The sequence below is a fragment of the Onthophagus taurus genome, chromosome 4 (assembly GCF_036711975.1).
Source record: "Onthophagus taurus isolate NC chromosome 4, IU_Otau_3.0, whole genome shotgun sequence".
In the NCBI taxonomy this organism is placed as follows: domain Eukaryota; kingdom Metazoa; phylum Arthropoda; class Insecta; order Coleoptera; family Scarabaeidae; genus Onthophagus; species Onthophagus taurus.
Genome location: NC_091969.1, coordinates 1145270 through 1163479, shown reverse-complemented (window position 1 = coordinate 1163479; position 18210 = coordinate 1145270). Strand labels below are relative to the sequence as shown.

Below are 18210 nucleotides of genomic sequence, written 5' to 3'. Positions count from 1 at the left end.
ATTATGCTCCGGATACCGTTTTTTTTCAACACTCTTCTATTTTACACATTCTTGAAAAATTCTCCACACTGATGCATCTGGGCGCAAAAATGTTAGAGACCATTACGTTACGGGTACAATTTGCTACAATTTTTGTAGTACAAGTTTTTCTGTATTATGCTCCGGATACCGTTTTTTTTCAACACTCTTCTATTTTACACATTCTTGAAAAATTCTCGATATTGATGCATCTGGGTGCAAAAATGTTACAGACCATTACGTTAAGGGTACAATTTGCTACAATTTTTGTAGTACAAGTTTTTCTGTATTATGCTCCGGATACCGTTTTTTTTCAACACTCTTCTATTTTACACATTCTTGAAAAATTCTCGATATTGATGCATCTGGGAGCAAAAATGTTACAGACCATTACGTTACGGGTACAATTTGCTACAACTTTTGTAGTACAAGTTTTTCTGTATTATGCTCCGGATACCGTTTTTTTTCAACACTCTTCTATTTTACACATTCTTGAAAAATTCTCCACACTGATGCATCTGGGAGCAAAAATGTTAGAGACCATTACGTTACGGGTACAATTTGCTACAATTTTTGTAGTACAAGTTTTTCTGTATTATGCTCCGGATACCGTTTTTTTTCAACACTCTTCTATTTTACACATTCTTGAAAAATTCTCGATATTGATGCATCTGGGAGCAGAAATGTTACAGACCATTACGTTAAGGGTACAATTTGCTACAATTTTTGTAGTACAAGTTTTTCTGTATTATGCTCCGGATACCGTTTTTTTTCAACACTCTTCTATTTTACACATTCTTGAAAAATTCTCGATATTGATGCATCTGGGAGCAAAAATGTTACAGACCATTACCTTAAGGGTACAATTTGCTACAATTTTTGTAGTAAAAGTTTTTCTGTATTATGCTCCGGATATCGTTTTTTTTCAACACTCTTCTATTTTACACATTCCTGAAAAATTCTCCACACTGATGGATCTGGGAGCAAAAATGTTAGAGACCATTACGTTACGGGTACAATTTGCTACAATTTTTGTAGTACAAGTTTTTCTGTATTATGCTCCGGATACCGTTTTTTTTCAACACTCTTCCATTTTACACATTCTTGAAAAATTCTCGATATTGATGCATCTGGGAGCAAAAATGTTACAGACCATTACGTTAAGGGTACAATTTGCTACAATTTTTGTAGTAAAAGTTTTTCTGTATTATGCTCCGGATATAGTTTTTTTTCAACACTTCTATTTTACACATTCTTGAAAAATTCTCCACACTGATGCATCTGGGAGCAAAAATGTTACAGACCATTACGTTAAGGGTACAATTTGCTACAACTTTTGTAGTACAAGTTTTTCTGTATTATGCTCCGGATACCGTTTTTTTTCAACACTCTTCTATTTTACACATTCTTGAAAAATTCTCCACACTGATGCATCTGGGAGCAAAAATGTTAGAGACCATTACGTTACGGGTACAATTTGCTACAATTTTTGTAGTACAAGTTTTTCTGTATTATGCTCCGGATACCGTTTTTTTTCAACACTCTTCTATTTTACACATTCTTGAAAAATTCTCGATATTGATGCATCTGGGAGCAGAAATGTTACAGACCATTACGTTAAGGGTACAATTTGCTACAATTTTTGTAGTAAAAGTTTTTCTGTATTATGCTCCGGATATCGTTTTTTTTCAACACTCTTCTATTTTACACATTCTTGAAAAATTCTCGATATTGATGCATCTGGGAGCAGAAATGTTACAGACCATTACCTTAAGGGTACAATTTGCTACAATTTTTGTAGTACAAGTTTTTCTGTATTATGCTCCGGATACCGTTTTTTTTCAACACTCTTCTATTTTACACATTCTTGAAAAATTCTCGATATTGATGCATCTGGGAGCAGAAATGTTACAGACCATTACCTTAAGGGTACAATTTGCTACAATTTTTGTAGTAAAAGTTTTTCTGTATTATGCTCCGGATATCGTTTTTTTTCAACACTCTTCTATTTTACACATTCTTGAAAAATTCTCCACACTGATGCATCTGGGAGCAAAAATGTTACACACCATTACGTTAAGGGTACAATTTGCTACAATTTTTGTAGTAAAAGTTTTTCTGTATTATGCTCCGGATATCGTTTTTTTTCAACACTCTTCTATTTTACACATTCTTGAAAAATTCTCCACACTGATGCATCTGGGAGCAAAAATGTTACACACCATTACGTTAAGGGTACAATTTGCTACAATTTTTGTAGTACAAGTTTTTCTGTATTATGCTCCGGATACCGTTTTTTTTCAACACTCTTCTATTTTACACATTCTTGAAAAATTCTCGATATTGATGCATCTGGGAGCAAAAATGTTACAGACCATTACGTTACGGGTACAATTTGCTACAATTTTTGTAGTACAAGTTTTTCTGTATTATGCTCCGGATACCGTTTTTTTTCAACACTCTTCTATTTTACACATTTTTGAAAAATTCTCCACACTGATGCATCTGGGAGCAAAAATGTTAGAGACCATTACGTTACGGGTACAATTTGCTACAATTTTTGTAGTACAAGTTTTTCTGTATTATGCTCCGGATACCGTTTTTTTTCAACACTCTTCTATTTTACACATTCATGAAAAATTCTCCACACTGATGCATCTGGGAGCAAAAATGTTAGAGACCATTACGTTACGGGTACAATTTGCTACAATATTTGTAGTACAAGTTTTTCTGTATTATGCTCCGGATACCGTTTTTTTTCAACACTCTTCTATTTTACATATTCTTGAAAAATTCTCGATATTGATGCTTCTGGGAGCAAAAATGTTACAGACCATTACGTTAAGGGTACAATTTGCTACAATTTTTGTACTACAAGTTTTTCTGTATTATGCTCCGGATACCGTTTTTTTTCAACACTCTTCTATTTTACACATTCTTGAAAAATTCTCCACACTGATGCATCTGGGCGCAAAAATGTTAGAGACCATTACGTTACGGGTACAATTTGCTACAATTTTTGTAGTACAAGTTTTTCTGTATTATGCTCCGGATACCGTTTTTTTTCAACACTCTTCTATTTTACACATTCTTGAAAAATTCTCGATATTGATGCATCTGGGAGCAAAAATGTTAGAGACCATTACGTTAAGGGTACAATTTGCTACAATTTTTGTAGTACAAGTTTTTCTGTATTATGCTCCGGATACCGTTTTTTTTCAACACTCTTCTATTTTACACATTCTTGAAAAATTCTCGATATTGATGCATCTGGGAGCAAAAATGTTACAGACCATTACGTTAAGGGTACAATTTGCTACAACTTTTGTAGTACAAGTTTTTCTGTATTATGCTCCGGATACCGTTTTTTTTCAACACTCTTCTATTTTACACATTCTTGAAAAATTCTCCACACTGATGCATCTGGGAGCAAAAATGTTAGAGACCATTACGTTACGGGTACAATTTGCTACAATTTTTGTAGTACAAGTTTTTCTGTATTATGCTCCGGATACCGTTTTTTTTCAACACTCTTCTATTTTACACATTCTTGAAAAATTCTCGATATTGATGCATCTGGGAGCAGAAATGTTACAGACCATTACGTTAAGGGTGCAATTTGCTACAATTTTTGTAGTACAAGTTTTTCTGTATTATGCTCCGGATACCGTTTTTTTTCAACACTCTTCTATTTTACACATTCTTGAAAAATTCTCGATATTGATGCATCTGGGAGCAAAAATGTTACAGACCATTACCTTAAGGGTACAATTTGCTACAATTTTTGTAGTAAAAGTTTTTCTGTATTATGCTCCGGATATCGTTTTTTTTCAACACTCTTCTATTTTACACATTCCTGAAAAATTCTCCACACTGATGGATCTGGGAGCAAAAATGTTAGAGACCATTACGTTACGGGTACAATTTGCTACAATTTTTGTAGTACAAGTTTTTCTGTATTATGCTCCGGATACCGTTTTTTTTCAACACTCTTCTATTTTACACATTCTTGAAAAATTCTCGATATTGATGCATCTGGGAGCAGAAATGTTACAGACCATTACGTTAAGGGTGCAATTTGCTACAATTTTTGTAGTACAAGTTTTTCTGTATTATGCTCCGGATACCGTTTTTTTTCAACACTCTTCTATTTTACACATTCTTGAAAAATTCTCGATATTGATGCATCTGGGAGCAAAAATGTTACAGACCATTACCTTAAGGGTACAATTTGCTACAATTTTTGTAGTAAAAGTTTTTCTGTATTATGCTCCGGATATCGTTTTTTTTCAACACTCTTCTATTTTACACATTCCTGAAAAATTCTCCACACTGATGGATCTGGGAGCAAAAATGTTAGAGACCATTACGTTACGGGTACAATTTGCTACAATTTTTGTAGTACAAGTTTTTCTGTATTATGCTCCGGATACCGTTTTTTTTCAACACTCTTCTATTTTACACATTCTTGAAAAATTCTCGATATTGATGCATCTGGGAGCAAAAATGTTACAGACCATTACGTTAAGGGTACAATTTGCTACAATTTTTGTAGTAAAAGTTTTTCTGTATTATGCTCCGGATATAGTTTTTTTTCAACACTCTTCTATTTTACACATTCTTGAAAAATTCTCCACACTGATGCATCTGGGAGCAAAAATGTTAGAGACCATTACGTTACGGGTACAATTTGCTACAATTTTTGTAGTAAAAGTTTTTCTGTATTATGCTCCGGATATCGTTTTTTTTCAACACTCTTCTATTTTACACATTCCTGAAAAATTCTCCACACTGATGGATCTGGGAGCAAAAATGTTAGAGACCATTACGTTACGGGTACAATTTGCTACAATTTTTGTAGTACAAGTTTTTCTGTATTATGCTCCGGATACCGTTTTTTTTCAACACTCTTCTATTTTACACATTCTTGAAAAATTCTCGATATTGATGCATCTGGGAGCAAAAATGTTACAGACCATTACGTTAAGGGTACAATTTGCTACAATTTTTGTAGTAAAAGTTTTTCTGTATTATGCTCCGGATATAGTTTTTTTTCAACACTCTTCTATTTTACACATTCTTGAAAAATTCTCCACACTGATGCATCTGGGAGCAAAAATGTTAGAGACCATTACGTTACGGGTACAATTTGCTACAATTTTTGTAGTACAAGTTTTTCTGTATTATGCTCCGGATACCGTTTTTTTTCAACACTCTTCTATTTTACACATTCTTGAAAAATTCTCGATATTGATGCATCTGGGAGCAGAAATGTTACAGACCATTACGTTAAGGGTACAATTTGCTACAATTTTTGTAGTACAAGTTTTTCTGTATTATGCTCCGGATACCGTTTTTTTTCAACACTCTTCTATTTTACACATTCTTGAAAAATTCTCGATATTGATGCATCTGGGAGCAAAAATGTTACAGACCATTACGTTAAGGGTACAATTTGCTACAATTTTTATAGTACAAGTTTTTCTGTATTATGCTCCGGATACCGTTTTTTTTCAACACTCTTCTATTTTACACATTCTTGAAAAATTCTCGATATTGATGCATCTGGGAGCAAAAATGTTACAGACCATTACGTTAAGGGTACAATTTGCTACAATTTTTATAGTACAAGTTTTTCTGTATTATGCTCCGGATACCGTTTTTTTTCAACACTCTTCTATTTTACACATTCTTGAAAAATTCTCGATATTGATGCATCTGGGAGCAAAAATGTTACAGACCATTACGTTAAGGGTACAATTTGCTACAATTTTTGTAGTAAAAGTTTTTCTGTATTATGCTCCGGATATCGTTTTTTTTCAACACTCTTCTATTTTACACATTCCTGAAAAATTCTCCACACTGATGGATCTGGGAGCAAAAATGTTAGAGACCATTACGTTACGGGTACAATTTGCTACAATTTTTGTAGTACAAGTTTTTCTGTATTATGCTCGGGATACCGTTTTTTTTCAACACTCTTCTATTTTACACATTCTTGAAAAATTCTCGATATTGATGCATCTGGGAGCAGAAATGTTACAGACCATTACGTTACGGGTACAATTTGCTACAATTTTTGTTGTACAAGTTTTTCTGTATTATGCTCCGGATACCGTTTTTTTTCAACACTCTTCTATTTTACACATTCTTGAAAAATTCTCCACACTGATGCATCTGGGCGCAAAAATGTTAGAGACCATTACGTTACGGGTACAATTTGCTACAATTTTTGTAGTACAAGTTTTTCTGTATTATGCTCCGGATACCGTTTTTTTTCAACACTCTTCTATTTTACACATTCTTGAAAAATTCTCGATATTGATGCATCTGGGAGCAAAAATGTTACAGACCATTACGTTAAGGGTACAATTTGCTACAATTTTTGTAGTACAAGTTTTTCTGTATTATGCTCCGGATACCGTTTTTTTTCAACACTCTTCTATTTTACACATTCTTGAAAAATTCTCGATATTGATGCATCTGGGAGCAAAAATGTTACAGACCATTACGTTACGGGTACAATTTGCTACAACTTTTGTAGTATAAGTTTTTCTGTATTATGCTCCGGATACCGTTTTTTTTCAACACTCTTCTATTTTACACATTCTTGAAAAATTCTCCACACTGATGCATCTGGGAGCAAAAATGTTAGAGACCATTACGTTACGGGTACAATTTGCTACAATTTTTGTAGTACAAGTTTTTCTGTATTATGCTCCGGATACCGTTTTTTTTCAACACTCTTCTATTTTACACATTCTTGAAAAATTCTCGATATTGATGCATCTGGGAGCAGAAATGTTACAGACCATTACGTTAAGGGTACAATTTGCTACAATTTTTGTAGTACAAGTTTTTCTGTATTATGCTCCGGATACCGTTTTTTTTCAACACTCTTCTATTTTACACATTCTTGAAAAATTCTCGATATTGATGCATCTGGGAGCAAAAATGTTACAGACCATTACCTTAAGGGTACAATTTGCTACAATTTTTGTAGTAAAAGTTTTTCTGTATTATGCTCCGGATATCGTTTTTTTTCAACACTCTTCTATTTTACACATTCCTGAAAAATTCTCCACACTGATGGATCTGGGAGCAAAAATGTTAGAGACCATTACGTTACGGGTACAATTTGCTACAATTTTTGTAGTACAAGTTTTTCTGTATTATGCTCCGGATACCGTTTTTTTTCAACACTCTTCTATTTTACACATTCTTGAAAAATTCTCGATATTGATGCATCTGGGAGCAAAAATGTTACAGACCATTACGTTAAGGGTACAATTTGCTACAATTTTTGTAGTAAAAGTTTTTCTGTATTATGCTCCGGATATAGTTTTTTTTCAACACTTCTATTTTACACATTCTTGAAAAATTCTCCACACTGATGCATCTGGGAGCAAAAATGTTACAGACCATTACGTTAAGGGTACAATTTGCTACAACTTTTGTAGTACAAGTTTTTCTGTATTATGCTCCGGATACCGTTTTTTTTCAACACTCTTCTATTTTACACATTCTTGAAAAATTCTCCACACTGATGCATCTGGGAGCAAAAATGTTAGAGACCATTACGTTACGGGTACAATTTGCTACAATTTTTGTAGTACAAGTTTTTCTGTATTATGCTCCGGATACCGTTTTTTTTCAACACTCTTCTATTTTACACATTCTTGAAAAATTCTCGATATTGATGCATCTGGGAGCAGAAATGTTACAGACCATTACGTTAAGGGTACAATTTGCTACAATTTTTGTAGTACAAGTTTTTCTGTATTATGCTCCGGATACCGTTTTTTTTCAACACTCTTCTATTTTACACATTCTTGAAAAATTCTCGATATTGATGCATCTGGGAGCAAAAATGTTACAGACCATTACGTTAAGGGTACAATTTGCTACAATTTTTATAGTACAAGTTTTTCTGTATTATGCTCCGGATACCGTTTTTTTTCAACACTCTTCTATTTTACACATTCTTGAAAAATTCTCGATATTGATGCATCTGGGAGCAAAAATGTTACAGACCATTACGTTAAGGGTACAATTTGCTACAATTTTTATAGTACAAGTTTTTCTGTATTATGCTCCGGATACCGTTTTTTTTCAACACTCTTCTATTTTACACATTCTTGAAAAATTCTCGATATTGATGCATCTGGGAGCAAAAATGTTACAGACCATTACGTTAAGGGTACAATTTGCTACAATTTTTGTAGTAAAAGTTTTTCTGTATTATGCTCCGGATATCGTTTTTTTTCAACACTCTTCTATTTTACACATTCCTGAAAAATTCTCCACACTGATGGATCTGGGAGCAAAAATGTTAGAGACCATTACGTTACGGGTACAATTTGCTACAATTTTTGTAGTACAAGTTTTTCTGTATTATGCTCGGGATACCGTTTTTTTTCAACACTCTTCTATTTTACACATTCTTGAAAAATTCTCGATATTGATGCATCTGGGAGCAGAAATGTTACAGACCATTACGTTACGGGTACAATTTGCTACAATTTTTGTTGTACAAGTTTTTCTGTATTATGCTCCGGATACCGTTTTTTTTCAACACTCTTCTATTTTACACATTCTTGAAAAATTCTCCACACTGATGCATCTGGGCGCAAAAATGTTAGAGACCATTACGTTACGGGTACAATTTGCTACAATTTTTGTAGTACAAGTTTTTCTGTATTATGCTCCGGATACCGTTTTTTTTCAACACTCTTCTATTTTACACATTCTTGAAAAATTCTCGATATTGATGCATCTGGGAGCAGAAATGTTACAGACCATTACGTTAAGGGTACAATTTGCTACAATTTTTGTAGTACAAGTTTTTCTGTATTATGCTCCGGATACCGTTTTTTTTCAACACTCTTCTATTTTACACATTCTTGAAAAATTCTCGATATTGATGCATCTGGGAGCAAAAATGTTACAGACCATTACGTTAAGGGTACAATTTGCTACAATTTTTATAGTACAAGTTTTTCTGTATTATGCTCCGGATACCGTTTTTTTTCAACACTCTTCTATTTTACACATTCTTGAAAAATTCTCGATGTTCGCGCCACCCTTAAACTATATATTTGTCACTGCGCGAATTGTATGCGCCGTAATGATAAATCTCAGCGAAGAGATTTTTATCGCTCTCTTTCGATCGAACGGTGGTTGCGAGCACATCTCTTACCTCCACTACAATAATTATTTCACGTAAGCTCTATATTATTTATTTTATACATCATTCTTTCGTCAATTAGATTACAATTCTTATTTATATAAATTCGTTTTCTTTATTAAATACTTCACTCAGCACCTATTTAAATTTTTGTACCCGGTTTTTTTTACCGCGCGTTAACATTTGGTCCTTCGAGCCGGATGGCAACGACGATTTCGGATTTTTTTCATTGTTTTCTGGTGATTGCTAGCCTTTCTTATCGCTAATTATCATTCAATTTTTCCGTTATCGAGTCCATTATTCACATTTGGTCGCCATCCGTTCTTTCAAAAACCACTTTTTTTCACGGTTATCGATTCATCAAAACCAACTTGGTGCACATCTGGTTACCTGAAAAAAGTGGTTACGGCTATTTTAGTCATTTGCAAACAAGAATTATTTTCTTCACTTATTTTATTTTTAAACTTATTGTTAGAATACGTAATTATACATCAGTTTATGAAGTTACAATTTTTCTTAATTTATTTTTTGTCGAGGATTTCTATTTTTTCTTTCTTTTCTATCTTTATTATTAAAGAATTTAATTTTTTATTTTTTCTTCTTTTTCTTTAAAGGGAAATTTATTAATTACTCATTAATTTGCCTTTAGAATTTTTTTTTTTTTTTGCGATTGTTTACGCAAGTTTTCATTCCCTTTGGAATCTTTATTTTTCATATATTTGTCTGCTCGATTTTTTGACGATTTCTTGTCCCTCATCATCATGAGGGAAAAGAAAAAGAAAAGAGAAGAAAGAAAAACTCATTCAATCATGAGTGATAAACTCGCTAAGTTAACCTTAAAACGCAATATATTCATTAATCAAATAACTGAAACGTTCATATATGGACGTGCCTTACCTACTAACCCTTCCGATCCTATGCAAAATCAAATTTTTGCTGAAAGAGCCAATGATGTTTCGCAAATCTACGATGATTTTAAGGCCGCACACAATTCCATTATTGGCCTGGTTGAAGAAGTCGACTTCGATGCCCAAGATGCTATTCGTAAAAAGGTGGATTCAGAATATTATCAAATCAAAGCTTTATTACATAATCTGTCAGATCTACCGACATCCACGATTTCTTCTCCGATAACTGCAACACCTAAATTAAACAAACTTCAACTTCCAACATTTGATGGTAATTACAAAGAATGGCATACCTTCTTCGACTTGTACAAAACCATGGTTCACGAAAACACATCTCTATCGCCAATAGCCAAGTATCAATACCTGCTTACTTCCTTAAAAGGAGAAGCCTTCAATCTTTTAAAAGGCTTTCCGGTCACCAATGACAATTACGAAATCGCCTACAACGCTTTAAAGGGACGTTACCAAAACAAGAGGCATCTAGCCACCCTTTACTTCCATGAAATCTTAAACTTAAAACCTATTAAAGAGGAATCTTCAAAAATTTTTAGAACGTTGATAGATACCTTTAAAGAAAATACAGAAGGTTTTCGTATGTTGGGTTTCCCAGTCGATGATTGGGATTTTCTATTATTTAATTTGCTCTTGCTGAAACTAGATACGCAAACTAAAACCACTTTTGAATCAGAGCACACTTCTTTTGAGATTCCAACATATCCTCAGTTGATGGATTTTCTAGAAAAAAGAGCGAAAGCATTAGATTCTGTTGTATTAACATCCAACGAAAAACCTTTCATGAATCGTATAAAGAATAATCCTAGAGAGAAAGTCACAAATCTAAAGCTTGAGACAAATTCGATTTCTCCTAAATGTTTATTATGCAAAGAATCACATCCAATTTATCGTTGTGCAACTTTCAACGCCAAATCATCTGCTGAACGTCTATCGATAGCAAGAGAACATAACTTGTGCCGTAACTGTCTAAGTTCCAAACATACAACTCAAAATTGTGCATCTTCCCATAGATGTCGCATGTGTCAACAACATCATCATACATCTCTTCACTTTGATACTAAAAAACCTTCTTCAGTTCATGTGGGTACCTCGTGGAACATCAAACAGCCGTTAAATCAAAACGAACATCAACGAGTAATCTTACCATTAGCATTTGTGAAAATTAAAGATCGATTTGGACAGTCTCACTTCGTACGAGCCTTAATTGATTCGGGCAGTATGTCCAACTTTATCACCGATAAATTGTCAAAAAAATTACGTCTTCCTCGTTCATATCACTCTTCTTTAGAGATAAGAGGACTCAACTCCATGACATCCATATGCAACAAAGGCTCCGTTCAATGTCATGTTCAACCGATTCAACATTCCGAACCATCCTTAGACTTCAAAGCTCTCATAACACCTAGTATTTGTTCCCATCAACCTTCAGTACAATCCATTATTAAAGCTTATCCTCATCTTAAACATTTAAACTTCACTCCTGAACCCGATTGCAATTCCATGGAAGTGGATCTCCTACTTGGCGCAGAATTGGTTCCACAAGTTTTCCTCAGCGGACGCATTCAAAACAAACCCAACGATCCTGTGGCTTTAGAATCCATTTTCGGTTGGATTTTGATTGGAAAATCTTCTATTTCATCAACAACATCTACATGCCTATCAACTACCGACGCTTTCTTAGATGAATCCCTTCCAAGATTTTGGGAACTTGAATCAATTCCAAGAAGTTCTACTTTAACTTTGGAAGAGAATCAATGTGAAAATCATTTTAAGCAAAATTATGTAAGAACTGAAGCTGGAAGATTTATTGTTTCACTTCCTTTCAAAAACCAAGAACCCATACTGGGTAGTTCTTATCAATCAACGTTAAAACGATTCACTTCTTTAGAAAACAGATTATTGAAAAATCTGTCCCTAAAAAACGATTATGTCAATTTTATGAAAGATTACCTGGATTCAGGGCACATGTCGCTTATCGCAAATCCTGAAGTGTCTTCGAAATCCGTTTATTATATTCCTCACCATTGCGTACTACGGCCAGAAAGCGCCTCCACCAAACTTCGTGTGGTTTTCGACGCCTCGTCTGTTACTTCCAATGGTCACTCATTAAATGATGCTCTTTTAATTGGACCTAAATTACAACAAGATATCGTTAAAATTTTATTGAAATTTAGATGTTTTCCATTCGCATTTACATGTGATATAAAGCAAATGTACAGGCAAATTCTAATTTCACCGAAAGATAGAGATTTCCAACGAATTCTATGGCGATTTTCACCTGATGAATCAATAAAAGAATATGTTCTAAACACAGTTACTTACGGTGTCTCATCTGCTCCATTTTTGGCACTTCGAACGCTTATTGAACTTGCACATCTTTACAAGCATGAATTTCCATTGGCTTCAAAGGCTGTACAAAACAATGTCTATATTGATGACATCGTCACTGGCGCTGCATCCATTGAAGAAGCTTGCCAACTACAGCAAGAATCAATAGATCTTTTAAAAAAGGGAGGATTTGAGCTCAGAAAATGGGCAAGTAACTGCTCCAATATCCTGCAATCAGTATCAAAAGATGACTTACAACATCCAGTTTCAATGGACTACGATGAAATCAGCTATATCAAGGTCCTCGGGCTTCAATGGGATCCTGCTACTGATCATTTTTCCTATTCCCATACCAGTCGAAATACTCCTTGTACGAAAAGATCTATCTTGTCAGACATTGCACGTATTTACGATCCGTTGGGATTTCTTACTCCTTGTACTCTGAAAGCAAAACGTTTCATTCAACAATTGTGGCAATTAAAGAGTGGTTGGGATGAAACACCGCCAAACAATATCGTTCAAAATTGGCAAAAGTTTAAAGACAATCTTAAATTTCTTTCAAACTTACGCTTACCTCGCTTAACTATTCCTTTAAAAACTCAGTCAATTCAACTCCATCTATTTTGTGACGCATCACAAGTGGGTTATTGTACTGTTGCTTATCTGCGTTGTCAAAAATCTGATTTATCAATAACAACAACTTTTCTTTGCGCCAAATCACGAGTGGCTCCATTAAAATCAACTTCCATTCCCCGATTGGAACTTTTGGCAGCTGTTTTACTTGTCAATCTCTTGGAGAATCTAAAAGAAATTTTATCGCCTCAAATTAATTTTGATTCAATTACCGCCTGGTCAGATTCACAAGTTACCTTAGCTTGGATTGCATCATTATCCTCTCGATGGAAAATCTTTGTCGCCAATCGAGTCAATTACATTCAGGAAATTTTACCATCGTCTTCTTGGAGATACGTACCTTCATTGGAAAACCCTGCCGATTGTGGTTCAAGAGGTCTTTTTCCTGAAACCTTAATCCCATTACAACTTTGGTGGGAAGGTCCCTCGTGGCTCCGATGTCCTCCAAAAAATTGGCCAGCTCATCGTCGCATCAATCCTGAAATAAAAGAGATACACAATGAACAAAGAGTTCTTCAAGTTAATTCTACTGAGGTGCAAACTCACATTTTATCCACTCTTCTCAATAAGTTTTCTTCTATCAACAAAATCAAACGTATCCTTGCATACATGTATCGTTTTATTCTTCATTGTCAAAAACAAAAACGATATTATTCTCTAGTTTTATCTCCCTTTGAGATTCAAAACTCACTCCATATTCTTATTCGATTTATTCAAAATCAGCATTTTGCTACACTTTTCACTGCTATCAAAGAAAATAAACCATTGTTAAAACCATATCGTCAATTGGCTCCTTTTGTCGATCGAGACAAGCTTCTCAGGGTGGGTGGTAGATTAAAAAACGCAACACTACCGTTCGATCATAAACACCCTGTGCTATTACCTAAAACATCACGTTTAAGTGAACTAATTGTGCAAGATATTCATCAAACTTACCTACATCCGGGACCAAGAACTTTACAATCTATCGTACTACAACATTTTTGGATAATATCATCTCGACAAGTGATCCAACGTGTCATCTCCAAATGCATACGATGCTTCCGATGTAAACCAAGGTCCTACGCCCCATTTATGGCGGATCTTCCCTCTTGTCGAGTGGCTGATGTGAGGGCATTCTCTACCGTCTCTGTGGATTTTGCTGGCCCTATCTACACGACATTGAATCGCACTCGAGGCTCCCGGTCTGTTAAGTCGTATTTTTGCGTATTTGTCTGCACGTCCACCAAGGCTATTCACCTCGAATTAGTTACAGATTTAACCACTGAAGCATTCATAGCCGCATTACGTCGATTCATAGCACGAAGAGGTCGATGTTCTTTAATCCTGTCGGACCAAGGGACTAACTTTGTTGGAGCGAACAATAAATTAAAAGAGATGGCAGAAGCTTCGGGAACACGTCTAGGACTCCATTGGATTTTTCATCCACCTGGTGGACCTCACTTTAATGGTCTCGCTGAAGCAGGCGTGAAATCAGTAAAGTCCCATTTGCTTCGAGTTATTGGAGATCAACGTCTTACGTTCGAGGAGGTCTACACCGTCCTCACCCAAATAGAGGCTGTGCTCAACTCCAGGCCCCTCACACCGATATCGAGTGATCCAAACGATCTTCAGCCACTGACACCAGGTCATTTCTTATGTTTAGAACCACTAAATAGTTTAATTTCAGAACCAGACTACACAAAGGTTCCCCTAAATCGATTGGATCGATGGAAGCTCCTCCAACGCATGCTCCAGGACTTCTGGAAGAGATGGACCATGGAGTACTTATCCACTCTTCAAGCAAGATCCAAATGGACCTCACCAACTCCAATTCCTACTGTCGGTGATCTGGTCATCGTAAAAAATGAACAACTTCCACCTTTGAAATGGGAGATGGGGCGAATCACACAGCTCCATCCTGGCGACGATGGTGTGATTCGTGTTGTAACAATTCGAACCAAGAACGGACTGTTCACAAGACCAACCATAAAAATCTGTCCACTGCCGGCCAACGAAACTAAAGTTCCTAAACCTTAAAATTGTTAATTCTTTCTTTATTTGTTTATTTTATTATTTTTTTATTATTTTCATTGTTATTTTTTGGCATTGCCTAACTATGTAATTTTTAATTATTAATTATTTCATGTTTGTAAAAAAAGTTCACTTACCTTTTTGTTGGTGGGTGGAATGTTCGCGCCACCCTTAAACTATATATTTGTCACTGCGCGAATTGTATGCGCCGTAATGATAAATCTCAGCGAAGAGATTTTTATCGCTCTCTTTCGATCGAACGGTGGTTGCGAGCACATCTCTTACCTCCACTACAATAATTATTTCACGTAAGCTCTATATTATTTATTTTATACATCATTCTTTCGTCAATTAGATTACAATTCTTATTTATATAAATTCGTTTTCTTTATTAAATACTTCACTCAGCACCTATTTAAATTTTTGTACCCGGTTTTTTTTACCGCGCGTTAACACTCGATATTGATGCATCTGGGAGCAAAAATGTTACAGACCATTACGTTAAGGGTACAATTTGCTACAATTTTTATAGTACAAGTTTTTCTGTATTATGCTCCGGATACCGTTTTTTTTCAACACTCTTCTATTTTACACATTCTTGAAAAATTCTCGATATTGATGCATCTGGGAGCAAAAATGTTACAGACCATTACGTTAAGGGTACAATTTGCTACAATTTTTGTAGTAAAAGTTTTTCTGTATTATGCTCCGGATATCGTTTTTTTTCAACACTCTTCTATTTTACACATTCCTGAAAAATTCTCCACACTGATGGATCTGGGAGCAAAAATGTTAGAGACCATTACGTTACGGGTACAATTTGCTACAATTTTTGTAGTACAAGTTTTTCTGTATTATGCTCGGGATACCGTTTTTTTTCAACACTCTTCTATTTTACACATTCTTGAAAAATTCTCGATATTGATGCATCTGGGAGCAGAAATGTTACAGACCATTACGTTACGGGTACAATTTGCTACAATTTTTGTTGTACAAGTTTTTCTGTATTATGCTCCGGATACCGTTTTTTTTCAACACTCTTCTATTTTACACATTCTTGAAAAATTCTCCACACTGATGCATCTGGGCGCAAAAATGTTAGAGACCATTACGTTACGGGTACAATTTGCTACAATTTTTGTAGTACAAGTTTTTCTGTATTATGCTCCGGATACCGTTTTTTTTCAACACTCTTCTATTTTACACATTCTTGAAAAATTCTCGATATTGATGCATCTGGGAGCAAAAATGTTACAGACCATTACGTTAAGGGTACAATTTGCTACAATTTTTGTAGTACAAGTTTTTCTGTATTATGCTCCGGATACCGTTTTTTTTCAACACTCTTCTATTTTACACATTCTTGAAAAATTCTCGATATTGATGCATCTGGGAGCAAAAATGTTACAGACCATTACGTTACGGGTACAATTTGCTACAACTTTTGTAGTATAAGTTTTTCTGTATTATGCTCCGGATACCGTTTTTTTTCAACACTCTTCTATTTTACACATTCTTGAAAAATTCTCCACACTGATGCATCTGGGAGCAAAAATGTTAGAGACCATTACGTTACGGGTACAATTTGCTACAATTTTTGTAGTACAAGTTTTTCTGTATTATGCTCCGGATACCGTTTTTTTTCAACACTCTTCTATTTTACACATTCTTGAAAAATTCTCGATATTGATGCATCTGGGAGCAGAAATGTTACAGACCATTACGTTAAGGGTACAATTTGCTACAATTTTTGTAGTACAAGTTTTTCTGTATTATGCTCCGGATACCGTTTTTTTTCAACACTCTTCTATTTTACACATTCTTGAAAAATTCTCGATATTGATGCATCTGGGAGCAAAAATGTTACAGACCATTACCTTAAGGGTACAATTTGCTACAATTTTTGTAGTAAAAGTTTTTCTGTATTATGCTCCGGATATCGTTTTTTTTCAACACTCTTCTATTTTACACATTCCTGAAAAATTCTCCACACTGATGGATCTGGGAGCAAAAATGTTAGAGACCATTACGTTACGGGTACAATTTGCTACAATTTTTGTAGTACAAGTTTTTCTGTATTATGCTCCGGATACCGTTTTTTTTCAACACTCTTCTATTTTACACATTCTTGAAAAATTCTCGATATTGATGCATCTGGGAGCAAAAATGTTACAGACCATTACGTTAAGGGTACAATTTGCTACAATTTTTGTAGTAAAAGTTTTTCTGTATTATGCTCCGGATATAGTTTTTTTTCAACACTTCTATTTTACACATTCTTGAAAAATTCTCCACACTGATGCATCTGGGAGCAAAAATGTTACAGACCATTACGTTAAGGGTACAATTTGCTACAACTTTTGTAGTACAAGTTTTTCTGTATTATGCTCCGGATACCGTTTTTTTTCAACACTCTTCTATTTTACACATTCTTGAAAAATTCTCCACACTGATGCATCTGGGAGCAAAAATGTTAGAGACCATTACGTTACGGGTACAATTTGCTACAATTTTTGTAGTACAAGTTTTTCTGTATTATGCTCCGGATACCGTTTTTTTTCAACACTCTTCTATTTTACACATTCTTGAAAAATTCTCGATATTGATGCATCTGGGAGCAGAAATGTTACAGACCATTACGTTAAGGGTACAATTTGCTACAATTTTTGTAGTACAAGTTTTTCTGTATTATGCTCCGGATACCGTTTTTTTTCAACACTCTTCTATTTTACACATTCTTGAAAAATTCTCGATATTGATGCATCTGGGAGCAAAAATGTTACAGACCATTACGTTAAGGGTACAATTTGCTACAATTTTTATAGTACAAGTTTTTCTGTATTATGCTCCGGATACCGTTTTTTTTCAACACTCTTCTATTTTACACATTCTTGAAAAATTCTCGATATTGATGCATCTGGGAGCAAAAATGTTACAGACCATTACGTTAAGGGTACAATTTGCTACAATTTTTATAGTACAAGTTTTTCTGTATTATGCTCCGGATACCGTTTTTTTTCAACACTCTTCTATTTTACACATTCTTGAAAAATTCTCGATATTGATGCATCTGGGAGCAAAAATGTTACAGACCATTACGTTAAGGGT

General features: G+C 34.6%; 1 protein-coding gene across 1 annotated transcript; it reads left to right on the top strand.

The window, feature by feature from the left end:
- The first annotated feature begins 9966 nt into the window (after window positions 1-9966).
- On the top strand, window positions 9967-15108 carry LOC139429647 (uncharacterized). The gene has a single exon (XM_071195602.1). It carries the CDS (start codon window positions 9967-9969, stop codon window positions 15106-15108), a length of 5142 nt encoding a protein of 1713 aa, XP_071051703.1.
- The last annotated feature ends 3102 nt before the right edge of the window (window positions 15109-18210 follow it).